Source organism: Schistocerca piceifrons, chromosome 7 (genome assembly GCF_021461385.2).
Source record: "Schistocerca piceifrons isolate TAMUIC-IGC-003096 chromosome 7, iqSchPice1.1, whole genome shotgun sequence".
Classification (NCBI taxonomy): Eukaryota; Metazoa; Arthropoda; class Insecta; order Orthoptera; family Acrididae; genus Schistocerca; species Schistocerca piceifrons.
In genome coordinates this window covers 405,580,297-405,595,690 of record NC_060144.1, presented here as the reverse complement: position 1 = coordinate 405,595,690, position 15,394 = coordinate 405,580,297, and the positions used below count along the sequence as shown (strand labels likewise).

Sequence of the window (15,394 nt, the reverse complement as noted above, 5' to 3'; positions counted from 1 at the left end):
CACAACATCAATGCCCTGGTAGGTGTGGAGCCAAGCAACATCTATGATCAGTGTGTGGAAGTCTGGAAAGTGGTTGTCTGAAACTATGCCAACTGGGAAGCATCGCCTCTATTGTGGCAGTCACAGGTGGTTATTTGAGACTAGACAAGCTTGTATTAGGGGCATAACTTCATTTAGTTGTCATAGCCACAATTGATTATGATGACACACACGGTGCTTTTGTCCAGCCATGCCTTCAAACAATTGATGCCTCCTATGACCAGTAATGACTCCTTGAGTCCATCCCTGCATATGGCCGGCCAGAGTGGCCGTGCGGTTCTAGGCGCTACAGTCTGGAACCGCGAGACCGCTACGGTCGCAGGTTCGAATCCTGCCTCGGGCATGGATGTGTGTGATGTCCTTAGGTTAGTTAGGTTTAATTAGTTCTAAGTTCTAGGTGACTGATAACCTTAACTAAGTCTTATAGTGCTCAGAGCCATTTGAATCCTGCATATGGCCATAGGTGCTAGTCAGACTAAAGGGTCCATATAATAGTACAGAAATGGAAGGAAGAACTGGGCTTGGTGGGTTGGTTGTGGGAGATCCAAAAGGACATAGTGCTTGTGCTATAGCAGCATTTCGGCTAGATGTCATTTCGGCTAGACTACATCTGTGTACTGGTGTGGATCAATGTATAGCGAGGAAGCATGTCAGGGCTTCCTCAGAAGTTGCCAACAATATCATCACATTCATATGGCCCTTGAACATTCTGATCAACTGTTCCACTTCCGAGTCTGATATAGGTTGCAAAGGATTTTCAGATTGTAAGATTGTAACTACTGCTGTTACCTAGGCAACACATGGGAAGTTAGAGAGAGCGTCTACCACAAGTACCATATGGCCCACTTGAACAGGCCTCCAAAATTGATATTTACAGGATCCTGTGGCTGATTGAGTGTCAGCAGCCATAGTGAAATATATTGCACCAGATGCCAGATCTGACTGGTTTTGCACACACATTTGGCAGGTCTGGACCTCATGATTGATGTAGGTTCCATTGCCCACCCAATATATGTGATACCTTGCCACTGCCTTCATCATTGACATTATCGAATGTGCCTGATGTTGTAACTTGAGAATATGGGGTTGTAGTGTAATGGGGTTGTAGTGTATGTAGCAGACGTATCCCCTGATTAACATTAATTTTTTTGTGCACTGAAAAATAGATCCACAATGCAGGTTCAATAGTTTTGAGCAGGTGTTCCAGTCAACAGAAACATGTCATCATACTACTTTGCGAAGTGTCAGGTCCTGACTTGTGAGTCTAGTTACCTCCCAGACTATTACAACTCACCATATAGCAGAGATGCTGAGTCGCGATAGGCTCAGCATAAAGATTCACACAGTTATAGCTTTCGGCCATTAAGGCCTGTGACAGCAATAGACAACACACATACACACACACACGTGCGCGCGCACACACACTTACGCAAATGCAACTTGCACACGTCTACTGTCTCAGACAACTGAAACCACACTGCGAGCAGCAGCACCAGTGCATGATGGGAGTGGCAACTGGGTGGGGTTAAGGAGGAGGCTGGGGCAAGGGAAGGGGAAGGATAGTATGGTCGGGGTGGCGATGGGTTTCCTCTAGATGACTGATAAACAAGTTAGCGTATCAGGGTATTATATGGTAACCCATGAACATGCTGTGAATTTGTTTGTATGCATTACCCCTGTAAAGAAAAGTAGTTAAGCATAAGGGTGCAGTTTGCCAGGTGTATAAGGAATGAGGTGGTGGGTTTGGAGTTGGTTGGAGACTGGGATTGGTAATATTTTATAGAGCCAAAGCTACGAGCATGGGGTATGTTTGTGTATAGGGGGATGGCACTAACAGTGATGAGTAGGGATCCAGATGGCAGTGATATAGACTTGGTTGAGAGATGGTGTAGGAACTGGTATGTGTCTTTGGAATGACAAACTAGACTGTGGGCAATGAGTTGGAAGTGTCTGTCAAGAAGAGCTGAGATTCTTCCAAAGGGAACTAGCTACAATGGGGTGTCCAGCATGATTAGGTGTCTAGATTTTGGGAAGCATGTAGAAAATGGGTGTGCAGGAGATAGTTGGGGGTGAGGAGTAAAATGAATTTGGGGTGGGGATTCTGGAATGAACCTAAAGCTTTGAGTGGGGATTGGAGGCTTTGCTGGACTTCTGGATTGGGATCACTGTAGCAGGACTTGTGGATGAAAGAGTCATAAAGTTGGTGGATGCTCTGTCAGGTGATCACTGTGGTTCATCACAACAGTGGTGAAGCATTTGTCCATGGAGAGGATGATTAAGGAATGGAGGAGAGCCATTGTTGGACAGAGGTATGAACTGAGAGAGGCAATGTTTGGTGTTTGATTTTGGTTAGCTTTGGTTTGAAGGACTGGTGGACAGAAGTATCTCCACTGTTGTAGGGATTGTGAGATGGAAAGTAGATTTTTGAGGAATTCAGCATCACTGTGATGAAATGCAGTGAGACCTAAGAAGCACGGATGACTGGTCCAGGAACTGGCAGTTGACCCTGAACAGAAAAAACAGAGATGGTTCAGGGATATGGGTGCCACAGAGAGTTGTTTCTCTAGTAATAAGTTAAGAGAGTGGCAAAATCTAAGAATTTGAAGTTCACTGTGAAGAGATGTTTAACATCCAGAGAGGGGAATTTTTACAGTTAGGCCATTGGGAAAAATTCCATGGATTAGGCAACATTTAAGAAAGGTTATATGGGACTGGGCATTACCTCTGGATAGGAATACTTTCTTGAATAGACATAGATAGATGGGACCAGAACCCATTTGAGACAGGCTATTGCTGTTGGGGGAGGAGGAGGAATGTATGTGGCCTTATGAATGGTAAGTGTGAGCAGACACTGTAGAGGAATGTTGCAAATATTACTGGGTAGTGAACACTAGAGATAAGAAAGGAAAAACTGAAAGTAAACACATGAAATAAACGTGGCAAATACAGAAATAAACACATGGGACAGCTGTAAAGGGGTCCTCGGACAACAATTTAAGGGTTTGGAAAGTGAATCCACCCAAAGCCCAAACTTCTTGTCTCTATGTTTGCATTGAATAGATCTTCGCCATGTGGACCCAGGGTCAAGACACATTATCTTCAGCCCTCTTAAGCCTCAAAACTTCTCTCCCATCCCTTCATCTGGCCCTACTCAGCTGACCATGCCATCTTCCAGGAAATTGATCTCCACCTCCCCACTGGCTTCGTCCAAATCTCTGTTCTTATTAAGGCTACTAACCATCAACAATATCTGCATTTTTATAGCTGGTATCTCTCCCACATTAAAGAAAATCTCTCATGTAGTCTGCACTGATAAGCACTGCCTCCCTCAATATGTTAAAGGTCTCTTCACAGGTGAGCATTACTCCCTCCCCCTCCCCCCCCCCCCTCCACAATTCCAAACCCATTCTGCAAACAGATTTCCCATGTCCTATCCATACACACTCCTGATCCTCCAACTATGCCCAGGAACCAGCTGCAAAGGAGCACCCCATCAGTATCAACCTGGACCATGACAACTGAACATTATAATTTTCCCCTGCTTTGACCACTTATTATTGGGTCAAGAGATGAGGAAGAACCTGTCTCAACCTGTGCCCCATGACCCTAACTTCACACATCCTGCCCTCACACCCATCTATCCACTTTCTCCTTCTCTTCTATACTACCTCCCCTCCAAATCCACTCCTCCTTTCTGCATTGTGCACAACCCCCTTTCCTGTGGGCAGAAGGAGCTCGCCAGTGTAATATCCCCTCCATGTGCCTACTGCCTCTGTCTCCATACTGTCAGCCAGTCTTCATCAGTCCTCTGTCCCAGTCCTTTCTCTCCTCACTCACTCCCCCCAACAAAACCCCCACTTCAGTCCAGCTGCTGTGCTGGCAGATAGTAGTCATATAGAACTATGTGGGTATGCAGGTGTGTTTATGTATATACCTCTCAAGGCTTCATACTTTCCCTTAAATTCTTCTAATGTTTGATTCTATCATTTCTAAGCATGGATGACTGATGAATTAGCTGTGGCTTTTTTATCTCAAGACTTTTCTGTAGTTATAATGACAGTTCCAGCCTAACAATTTTCTGCTTTGTTAGTCCTTCTGGTCTTTTTCTGAATTATCACTGCTGTTCTTACTTTTACAGTAGCTACAGTCTTCAAAAATTTCTACATTGTTCTTACTTTCTCAATTAGTCATTAAAATTTATCATTAATATTACTGTAGACAATCATTGATAATATGCCAATATTTGTAACTATAAACAATTTATTCTTATGTTTGAATAAATAGTGTTACTTAAAAAATTTACCTGTTTGAGATTAAAATTATCTATTATTTTCATTAGGATGCATTCCGAGCTGGACAGCATTTTGCGAAGCATTACCCTCAGAGTTTGGATCGTGTCAATGAACTGAGAAGAGAGTCACAGGTCACGGATGCAGGTGAAAACAGTAAGGAGGTAAACAGTTCAGAACCAGTTAAAACCAGTGCAGGCTCTTTAAATGTAACTTTAATGTGTAAAGACAAAGGAGTGTTCACGTTTCAAAAACAAAACGGAAATTCAGGTGCCTCCTGTAACCAGAATTCATCACTTGATGTGTCAACACCATCTGTAAATAAACAGGAAACAGTTAACGTGGGAGAAGTGTCACATGTGCAGAATAACATTCAGGAATGCTGTAGAACTGTTAGTGGAAACATAAATAAGTTAGACAATGGTATTCCATATACTCATAGTGTGGTATCAAAATTAAGTAGCAACATATTATCAGTGAACATTGTTAACCAGAACCTGCCAACAACCAAAATAAAGGAATTACTGAGGGATCTGAAACTCCTAGAATCTTGGAGGAAGAATAATGAAGACCAGAAAAAGAAAGGTGAGAGTAATATATAAGTGTCCTAAAAAGAAATAACTGTATTTGATTCACAAGCATGTGGCACAAAATTGGTATTGTAGCATGAGCAACTTTCCTATGTTATGTCTAAGATGCTTTTGTCAGTGTTTTTATTCAGGGCTTTGATCTCTGTCTTTATATAGCAACAGAGCAGTATTAGTTTTTCTGCAGGACACTTAGATGACTCACCTAGTTGTGTTTGCCATAGACTTTGAGCAGTGCTACCTGACAGAGTTCTGAATTTAAGATCACTGCTTGTAGCACCTAATGCAAATGACTAGGTAAATCAGCATAGTGTTGTACAGAGAAATTGAGCTGTCTTGCTAGGATAACCTCAGAATATGAAATTATCTGGTGCTGTTGGTGATGTCTTAAAAGCTATTATGGAATTTATGTACTGTTGAAATATTCATATTCAAAGTATGTAAGCCACTACTTCATTCTGACATTTTGAAATAACCACAGAATGAAAATTTTTTTTGTTTATTTTGTCCATGGATCATATTTTGTAATGATATCAGCAGACAAACTCAGCATTGCCCAAGTATTCATTTTTCCAATTTTCTATAGAAACAAAAACTATTATTGTACTGTAATATCAAAAGAAAGAATTGTTTCCAAGTGTTTGTGGAAACACTTTTGAAATTATGAAACAGTCATACAAATAAATTTGTAATGTACAAATGTTTAAGTACAGTATATCTGTATGCTGGACACAGCTGCTTCGCATGTCTAAAGTGCGATTTTGCAAACATCTCTACAGCAATGCTTCTTCATAGTTCTGTGAATGGTTGCTGTTGTCACCTACAGCTGTAACATCACCCATGATGCAGCATTTTTTCTCACATCTCAGTGTTTATGACATCATATCTTTTGAACAATATGTTATACAGTGATATATTTGTATAGGTACATTAAGCAGCTTATGTGGATCCTGTCTGTGAAATATTTTGCAAATAGAGTTGCTTCCAAAGAAGTACTGAATTTAAATGTCATGCGCGATGCTGTAGTTTTACACGCATCTCAGTGTTTATGACATAATATCTCTTGAACTATGGTAGGTATGTGGTTTTTATCCCCACAGTGATTATTGCCTGACAGTAAGGAATATGTGTAGCACGTTTGGTTGAAGGAGGAGATGTAGAACATACATACATATGTACATACATACATACATACATACATACATACATACATTTTTGTAATATGTATGCCTTAGACACATCACAGTGTTTTCTTTTCAAGATAAAACTGCATGAGTTGTTTGCAAAATAAGATGATTACTAACTTTCAGGAATACCTTTTTAAATATAATTCAAATCAAATATTGACCGAGTCAAGTGCCATTTATTCATGTTTCCCAAAGAGACTTTGTTGCATTCCTGTCTTCTTCAAACATGTTCAGTCTTGAAATAACTTCTGTTTCTTACTGGTATTGCTGTATCCTGTTCCGTTATGTATTGCCTGTGCTGTGCTGATCATTTGTGCTGTCCTATTATATTTTTAGTTAGTTACTGATGATATTCATGCAGTCCATGTATTCCAGAATTATTTAAACCATTACCTCTGCTGTCATTCTTTTGATGTGCCCATAGAATGCCAGTTTTATCTTCTGAAAGGATTTTGTGAATTTTTCAGTTTTATTATCTCATTCCTTATTTGACTGTGAGTTGTGCCAAATACAGATTTATTAAACCTAAACCATGGTTTTGACAGTTTAAAACTGTCTTCTTCAGAAAGTACTGTTAACAAATATTGTGACATTGTGTATGGAAGAGAGATAGTATCATTACAGTAAGCAAAATTACAGGAGATGTTTACAAATAATTTTAGTGAAGCATATGCATAGAATCACATATTATGTATATCCGATGTTGGAGTCATTGACTCTGTTTAGTATGTGTGCTTGTCATCCACTCAATCACCATTTAAAATACATGATTTAAAAGTAGTAGCTTTCTGTTGTTTGGTTTTTTAAAACACCACATATTTGGCAATGGATCCAACAACATGTAGTATGCCACTTGATAGATTTGTATATATATGTCATTTTAATATAAAACGTGGCATCTGTTGGGAAAGAAAGGTGGTTATGTACAGAGTTCCACCTGTGCAGAACATTTATTTATTGCTGATCATACTCAGATGATTTAGAGTATACCATAATCATACACAAGGAAGTAGAAGCGCATAGATTAGATTTATGAGAAGGGCTCAAAATTTTCAAACACTTAGGGAAAAATGATGGCTGCATTTTAAATGATCAGCTTCAACTTGCAAGTAGACATTTCCTGAAATGCTTTAAGCCTCTGCTTCCAGCCAAGTACCAGGTTACTCCTCGGTGCTTGCCTCTGCACAGTGTTTATTTTCCTCAAAATTCAATCTTTGGTAAGAATATATCTTGTATTTTGTTATTTTACAGTGTATATTTTATCATCCACAGTTAAGTTGCTGTTCAGCATTTTAGTAATGGGACAACCTTAGACCCAACCCCACCCCTGCACTCCTTTTTTATTTTTAGTTTGTTTTAGTCTGCCTATAACTTCATGATTTCTAAGCATATATACAATACTTAAGGAGGCTTTGTTTATTCATTATCTTACTGAGTATTTTATAACCTCCTCCCTCCTTCTAGTATATTTGTTCATATAGCAAGCTCTACCAGCACAGCCACTTCACATAGCAAGATGCTTCACAAGTGATGATCTACTCCCTACCTTTCCCTTACCCCTTCTCTTTCCCAAATTTGAATTTGTCTTTTAATACTTGCATTTTCTCCATCATTTCGTGAGCTATCACAGTATACCTTCATGTCAGGGGTCAACTTAATACATCAGGTATTGGGCTTCTTATACATTGAAAATATTTTCTTTAAGCGATTTTGCTGTGACACTCATACTTGGTACAGTTGTGTATTCATGCACAAATGCTTCTCCTGTGTTTTAATGTGTATTTTTGCACATATTTTAAAGATTTTGCTGTGTTTTCCTGAGCTTGCAGGCTCTATATAAGCCATATGATTTTAATGGCACTTTTTTTTACCCCCTCCACTCTCCCTCTTTTCAACTTTTTGATTAATTTGTTACTTCTAGTAATGAATATGTACTTGTGAAATCACACATACTGCTCACTGCAGCAACACACGTACAGAATGCCCAGGCCTTCCACCTACCCGAGGCAACCTAAGGCTACTACATATACTCTTCAGCTAGTCGGCACATGTCACTAGCTTTGTATGTAGAATACTCATAAAGCCCTATAGTAGAGTGCTACTACTTGTAATCCATGTATTTTAAATGGTGATTAAGTGGATGACATGTCCATATACTAGGCAAATCAAGGACTCCTTCATTGATATAAATAATATTTGATTCTATGTAAATATACTTCACTTAAAGTATTTGTAAACATTTCCTGTAATTTTGGTTATTTTTCTAATGCCCATCTCTGCTCCACTACACAATGTTTTAATATTTGTTAATAAGTATAATATCTTCTGAAGAAGACACTTTTAAAACTGTTGAAACCATGGTCAAGGTTTAATAACCCTGTATTTCGCAACTGGCTGGTCACTATGTCCATTCCATTGAAGCATATATTGCAATACTCACACACTCACTCATCAAAACCTATAGGGTTCTTCCCATTGACTTAGATTCTTGAAATTTGACAAGAAGCAAGCTTTCACAGTAAAAGTAAAGAAGAAAAACCTGGAAATTGTTTATTTGTAATTATGTCACATAAAAAATACTTCCTTACCATTTGTTGTCTGTATGTTACGACACCTTTTTCCTGAGAACTGGTAGAGGTCCCAAGATGAAATTTGTGGCAGGTACTTAGGTCTACTGATCTTGGGCTGTGCAAAACAATTTAAGCTGATAAGTCAATGCAGTCAAGAGATATGGCCATTCATGTCACACATTTTGATAGTTGCAAACTCTCTCGTCAAAACCTATAGGATACCTCCTGTTGACACCCTGCCCCCCCTCCCCCTGGGGCTCAGCATTCGTTTGCTGGGTACAGGCTTGGCAACCCCGGGTTCCTGAGCTGTGGACTGGTAAGTGCCACCAGTCCTCTGTTACCATAAGCTCTGGGCATGCTTCAGTGACCACTGTGTGTTTTGGAGAATGGGGGCCTTGGCTTCACTATCTGGACCACAAAGAATGTACACACACACACACACACACACACACACATATATATATATATATATATATCTAAAAAGAAAGATGATGAAACTTACCAAACAAAAGTGCTGGCAGGTCGATAGACACACAAACAAACACAAACATACACACAAAATTCTAGCTTTCGCAACCAATGGTTGCCTCGTCAGGAAAGAGGGAAGGAGAAGGAAAGACAAAAGGATATGGGTTTTAAGGGAGAGGGTAAGGAGTCATTCCAATCCCGGGAGCGGAAAGACTTACCTTAGGGGGAAAAAAGGACAGGTATACACTCGCACACACACACATATCCATCCACACATACACAGACACAAGCAGACATTTGTAAAGGCAAAGAGTTTGGGCAGAGATGTCAGTCGGGGCGGATGTACAGAGGTAAAGATGAAGTTGAAAGACAGGTGAGGTATGAGCGGCGGCAAATTGAAATTAGAAATTAGCGGAGATTGAGGCCTAGCGGATAGCGAGAAGAAAGGATATGCTGAAGGGCAAGTTCCCATCTCCGGAGTTCTGACAGGTTGGTGTTAGTGGGAAGTATCCAGATAACCCGGACGGTGTAACACTGTGCCAAGATGTGCTGGCCGTGCACCAAGGCATGTTTAGCCACAGGGTGATCCTCATTACCAACAAACACTGTCTGCCTGTGTCCATTCATGCGAATGGACAGTTTGTTGCTGGTCATTCCCACATAGAACGCTTCACAGTGTAGGCAGGTCAGTTGGTAAATCACGTGGGTGCTTTCACACGTGGCTCTGCCTTTGATCGTGTACACCTTCCGGGTTACAGGACTGGAGTAGGTGGTGGTGGGAGGGTGCATGGGACAGGTTTTACACCGGGGGCGGTTACAGGGGTAGGAGCCAGAGGGTAGGGAAGGTGGTTTGGGGATTTCATAGGGATGAACTAAGAGGTTGCGAAGGTTAGGTGGACGGCGAAAAGACACTCTTGGTGGAGTGGGGAGGATTTCATGAAGGATGGATCTCATTTCAGGGCAGGATTTGAGGAAGTCGTATCCCTGCTGGAGAGCCACATTCAGAATCTGATCCAGTCCCGGAAAGTATCCTGTCACAAGTGGGGCACTTTTGGGGTTCTTCTGTGGAAGGTTCCGGGTTTGAGGAGATGAGGATGTGGCAGAAGCAAATAACCAGAGCCACATCCTCATCTCCTCAAACCCGGAACCTTCCACAGAAGAACCCCAAAAGTGCCCCACTTGTGACAGGATACTTTCCGGGACTGGATCAGATTCTGAATGTGGCTCTCCAGCAGGGATACGACTTCCTCAAATCCTGCCCTGAAATGAGATCCATCCTTCATGAAATCCTCCCCACTCCACCAAGAGTGTCTTTTCGCCGTCCACCTAACCTTCGCAACCTCTTAGTTCATCCCTATGAAATCCCCAAACCACCTTCCCTACCCTCTGGCTCCTACCCCTGTAACCGCCCCCGGTGTAAAACCTGTCCCATGCACCCTCCCACCACCACCTATTCCAGTCCTGTAACCCGGAAGGTGTACACGATCAAAGGCAGAGCCACGTGTGAAAGCACCCACGTGATTTACCAACTGACCTGCCTACACTGTGAAGCGTTCTATGTGGGAATGACCAGCAACAAACTGTCCATTCGCATGAATGGACACAGGCAGACAGTGTTTGTTGGTAATGAGGATCACCCTGTGGCTAAACATGCCTTGGTGCACGGCCAGCACATCTTGGCACAGTGTTACACCGTCCGGGTTATCTGGATACTTCCCACTAACACCAACCTGTCAGAACTCCGGAGATGGGAACTTGCCCTTCAGCATATCCTTTCTTCTCGCTATCCGCCAGGCCTCAATCTCCGCTAATTTCTAATTTCAATTTGCCGCCGCTCATACCTCACCTGTCTTTCAACTTCATCTTTACCTCTGTACATCCGCCCCGACTGACATCTCTGCCCAAACTCTTTGCCTTTACAAATGTCTGCTTGTGTCTGTGTATGTGTGGATGGATATGTGTGTGTATGCGAGTGTATACCTGTCCTTTTTTCCCCCTAAGGTAAGTCTTTCCGCTCCCGGGATTGGAATGACTCCTTACCCTCTCCCTTAAAACCCATATCCTTTTGTCTTTCCTTCTCCTTCCCTCTTTCCTGACGAGGCAACCATTGGTTGCGAAAGCTAGAATTTTGTGTGTATGTTTGTGTTTGTTTGTGTGTCTATCGACCTGCCAGCACTTTTGTTTGGTAAGTTTCATCATCTTTCTTTTTAGATATATTTTTCCCACGTGGAATGTTTCCCTCTATTATATTCATATCATTATATATATATATATATATATATATATATATATATATATATATATATATATATATATATATATATATATATATAATAGAAGGAAACATTCCACGTGGGAAAAATTATATATAAAAACAAAGATGAGGTGACTTACCGAACGAAAGCGCTGGCAGGTCGATAGACACACAAACAAACACAAACATACACACAAAATTCAAGCTTTCGCAACAAACTGTTGCCTCATCAGGAAAGAGGGAAGGAGAGTGGAAGACGAAAGGAAGTGGGTTTTAAGGGAGAGGGTAAGGAGTCATTCCAATCCCGGGAGCGGAAAGACTTACCTTAGGGGGAAAAAAGGACAGGTATACACTCGCACACACGCACATATCCATCCACACATACAGACGCAAGCAGACATATTTAAAGACAAAGAGTTTGGACAGAGATGTCAGTCGAGGCAGAAGTGTAGAGGCAAAGAAGTTGTTGAAAGACAGGTGAGGTATGAGTGGCGGCAACTTGAAATTTAGCGGAGATTGAGACCTGGCGGATGACTAGAAGAGAGGATATACTGAAGGGCAAGTTCCCATCTCCGGAGTTCGGATAGGTTGGTGTTGGTGGGAAGTATCCAGATAACCCGGACGGTGTAACACTGTGCCAAGATGTGCTGGCTGTGCACCAAGGCATGTTTAGCCACAGGGTGATCCTCATTACCATTAAAAACACTGTCTGCCTGTGTCCATTCATGCGAATGGACAGTTTGTTGCTGGTCATTCCCACATAGAAAGCTTCACAGTGTAGGCAGGTCAGTTGGTAAATCACGTGGGTGCTTTCACACGTGGCTCTGCCTTTGATCGTGTACACCTTCCGGGTTACAGGACTGGAGTAGGTGGTGGTGGGAGGGAGCATGGGACAGGTGTTACACTGGGGAGCAGTTACAAGGGTAGGAGCCAGAGGGTAGGGAAGGTGGTTTGGGGATTTCATAGGGAGGAACCAAGAGGTTACAAAGGTTAGGTGGACAGCAGAAAGACACTCTTGGTGGAGTGGGGAGGATTTCATGAAGGATGGATCTCATTTCAGGGCAGGATTTGAGGAAGTCGTATCCCTGCTGCAGAGCCACATTCAGAGTCTGATCCAGTCCCGGAAAGTATCCTGTCACAAGTAGGGCACTTTTGTGGTTCTTCTGTGGGAGGTTCTGGGTTTGAGGGGATGAGGAAGTGGCTCTGGTTATTTGCTTCCGTACCAGGTCAGGAGGGTAGTTGCGGGATGCGAAAGCTGTTTTCAGGTTGTTGGTGTAATGGTTCAGGGATTCCGGACTGGAGCAGATTCGTTTGCCACGAAGACCTAGGCTGTAGGGAAGGGACCGTTTGATATGGAATGGGTGGCAGCTGTCATAATGGAGGTACTGTTGCTTGTTGGTGGGTTTGATGTGGACGGATGTATGAAGCTGGCCATTGGACAGATGGAGGTCAACGTCAAGGAAAGTGGCATGGGATTTGGAGTAGGACCAGATGAATCTGATGAAACCAAAGCAGTTGAGGTTGGAAAGGAAATTCTGGAGTTCTTCTTCACTGTGAGTCCAGATCAAGAAAGATGTCATCAATAAATCTGTACCAAACTTTGGGTTGGCAGGCCTGGGTAACCAAGAAGGCTTCCTCTAAGTGACCCATAAATAGGTCGGCGTATGAGGGGGCCATCCTGGTACCCATGGCTGTTCCCTTTAATTGTTGGTATGTCTGGCCTTCGAAAGTGAAGAAGTTGTGAGTCACGATGAAGCTGGCTAAGGTAATGAGGAAAGAGGTTTTAGATAGGGTGGCAGGTGATCGGTCTGAAAGGAAGTGCTCCATCGCAGCGAGGCCCTGGATGTGCGGAATATTTGTGTATAAGGAAGTGGCATCAATGGTTACAAGGATGGTTTCCAGGGGTAACAGATTGGGTAAGGATTCCAGGCGTTCAAGGAAGTGGTTGGTGTCTTTGATGAAGGATGGGAGACTGCATGTAGTGGGTTGAAGGTGTTGATCTACGTAGGCAGAGATACGTTCTGTGGGGGCTTGGTAACCAGCTACAATGGGGCGGCCGGGAGGATTGGGTTTGTGAATTTTAGGAAGTAGGTAGAAGGTAGGGGTGCGGGGTGTCGGTGGGGTCAGTAGGTTGATGGAGTCAGGTGAGAGGTTTTGTAGGGGGTTTAAGGTTCTGAGGATTTCTTGAAGCTTCGCCTGGACATCAGGAATGGGATTACCTTGGCAAACTTTGTATGTAGTGTTGTCTGAAAGCTGACGCAGTCCCTCAACCACATACTCCCGATGATCAAGTGCCACGGTCATGGAACTCTTGTCCGCCGGAAAAATGACAATGAATCGGTCAGCCTTCATATCACGGAAAGCCTGGGCTTCTGCTGTGGTGGTGTTGGGAGTAGGATTAAGGTTTTTCAAGAAGGATTGAGAGGCAAGGCTGGAAGTGAGAAATTCCTGGAAGGTTTGGAGAGGGTGATTTTGAGGAAGAGGAGGTGGGTCCCGCTGTGACGGAGGACGGAACTGTTCCAGGCAGGGTTCAATTTGGATAGTGTCTTGGGGAGTTGGATCATTAGGAGTAGGAGTAGGATCATTTTTCTTTGTGGCAAAGTGATATTTCCGGCAGAGAGTACGAGTGTAGGACAGTAAATCTTTGACGAGGGCTGTTTGGTTGAATCTGGGAGTGGGGCTGAAGGTGAGGCCTTTGGATAGGACAGAGGTTTTGGATTGGGAGAGAGGTTTGGAGGAAAGGTTAACTACTGAACGGACACAGGCAGACAGTGTTTGTTGGTAATGAGGATCACCCTGTGGCTAAACATGCCTTTGTGCACAGCCAGCACATCTTGGCACAGTGTTACACCGTCCGGGTTATCTGGATACTTCCCACTAACACCAACCTATCAGAACTCCGGAGATGGGAACTTGCCCTTCAATATATCCTCTCTTCCCGTTATCCACCAAGCCTCAACCTCCGCTAATTTCAAGTTGCCGCCACTCATACCTCACCTGTCATTCAACAACATCTTTGCGTTTGTACTTCCGCCTCAACTAACATCTCTGCTGAAACTCTTTGCCTTTACATATGTTTGCTTGTGTTTGAATATGTGCGGATGGATGTGTGTGTGTGTGTGTGCGCGCGAGTGTATACCTGTTCCTTTTTTCCCCCTAAGGTAAGTCTTTCCGCTCCCAGGATTGGAATGACTCCTTACCCTTTCCCTTAAAACCCACATCCTTTCGTCTTTCCCTCTCCTTCCCTCTTTCCTGATGAAGCAACTGTTGGTTGTGAAAGCTTGTATTTTGTGTGTGTGTTTGTGTTTGTTCGTGTCTCTATCAACATACCAATGCTTTCGTTTGTTAAGTTACCTCATCTTTGTTTATATATATATATATATATAATAGAGGGAAACATTCCACATGGGAAAAATATATCTAAAAACAAAGATGATGTAACTTACCAAACGAAAGCACTGGCATGTTGATAGACACACAAACAAACACAAACATACACGCAAAGTTCAAGTTTTCGCAACCAACGGTTGCTTCATCAGGAAAGAGGGAAGGAGAGGGAAAGACGAAAGGATGTGGGTTTTAAGGGAGAGGGTAAGGAGTCATTCCAATCCCGGGAGCAAAAAGACTTACCTTAGAGGGAAAAAAGGACAGGTATACACTCGCGCACACACACATATCCATCCGCACGTACACAAACACAAGCAGACATTTGTTAAGGCAAAGAGTTTGGGCAGAGATGTCAGTCGAGGTGGAACAAACAAAAACAAAAACAAACAAAAAAAACAACTTTCAAGGTTTCTCTTCAAAACCACGTATGTATGATATCTGTACAATGTTTGGTTCTTGTGCAACAAATAATTGAAAGTGTTCCTGGACTTTATGTACACCCTATATAACATCCGCCTTGAAGACTTGACTAGAAGTAAGTGACATTTCAATTTAGACCTTCGTTTGTGTGTGGCTGTTTCCATTATTGGAAAGAGTGTCAGTCAAGATGCCA

General features: G+C 42.6%; 1 protein-coding gene across 2 annotated transcripts in view; it reads left to right on the top strand.

Moving 5' to 3' along the window:
- Positions 1-15,394, top strand: part of LOC124709136 (protein ABHD18) — a 180,656-nt gene that overhangs the window by 92,562 nt on the left and 72,700 nt on the right. For both annotated transcript variants that reach the window (XM_047240803.1, XM_047240802.1), the window contains one exon: positions 4,379-4,913. In XM_047240803.1, the coding sequence (XP_047096759.1) occupies positions 4,379-4,913 (535 nt within the window). The remainder of the gene's footprint in view (positions 1-4,378; positions 4,914-15,394) is intronic.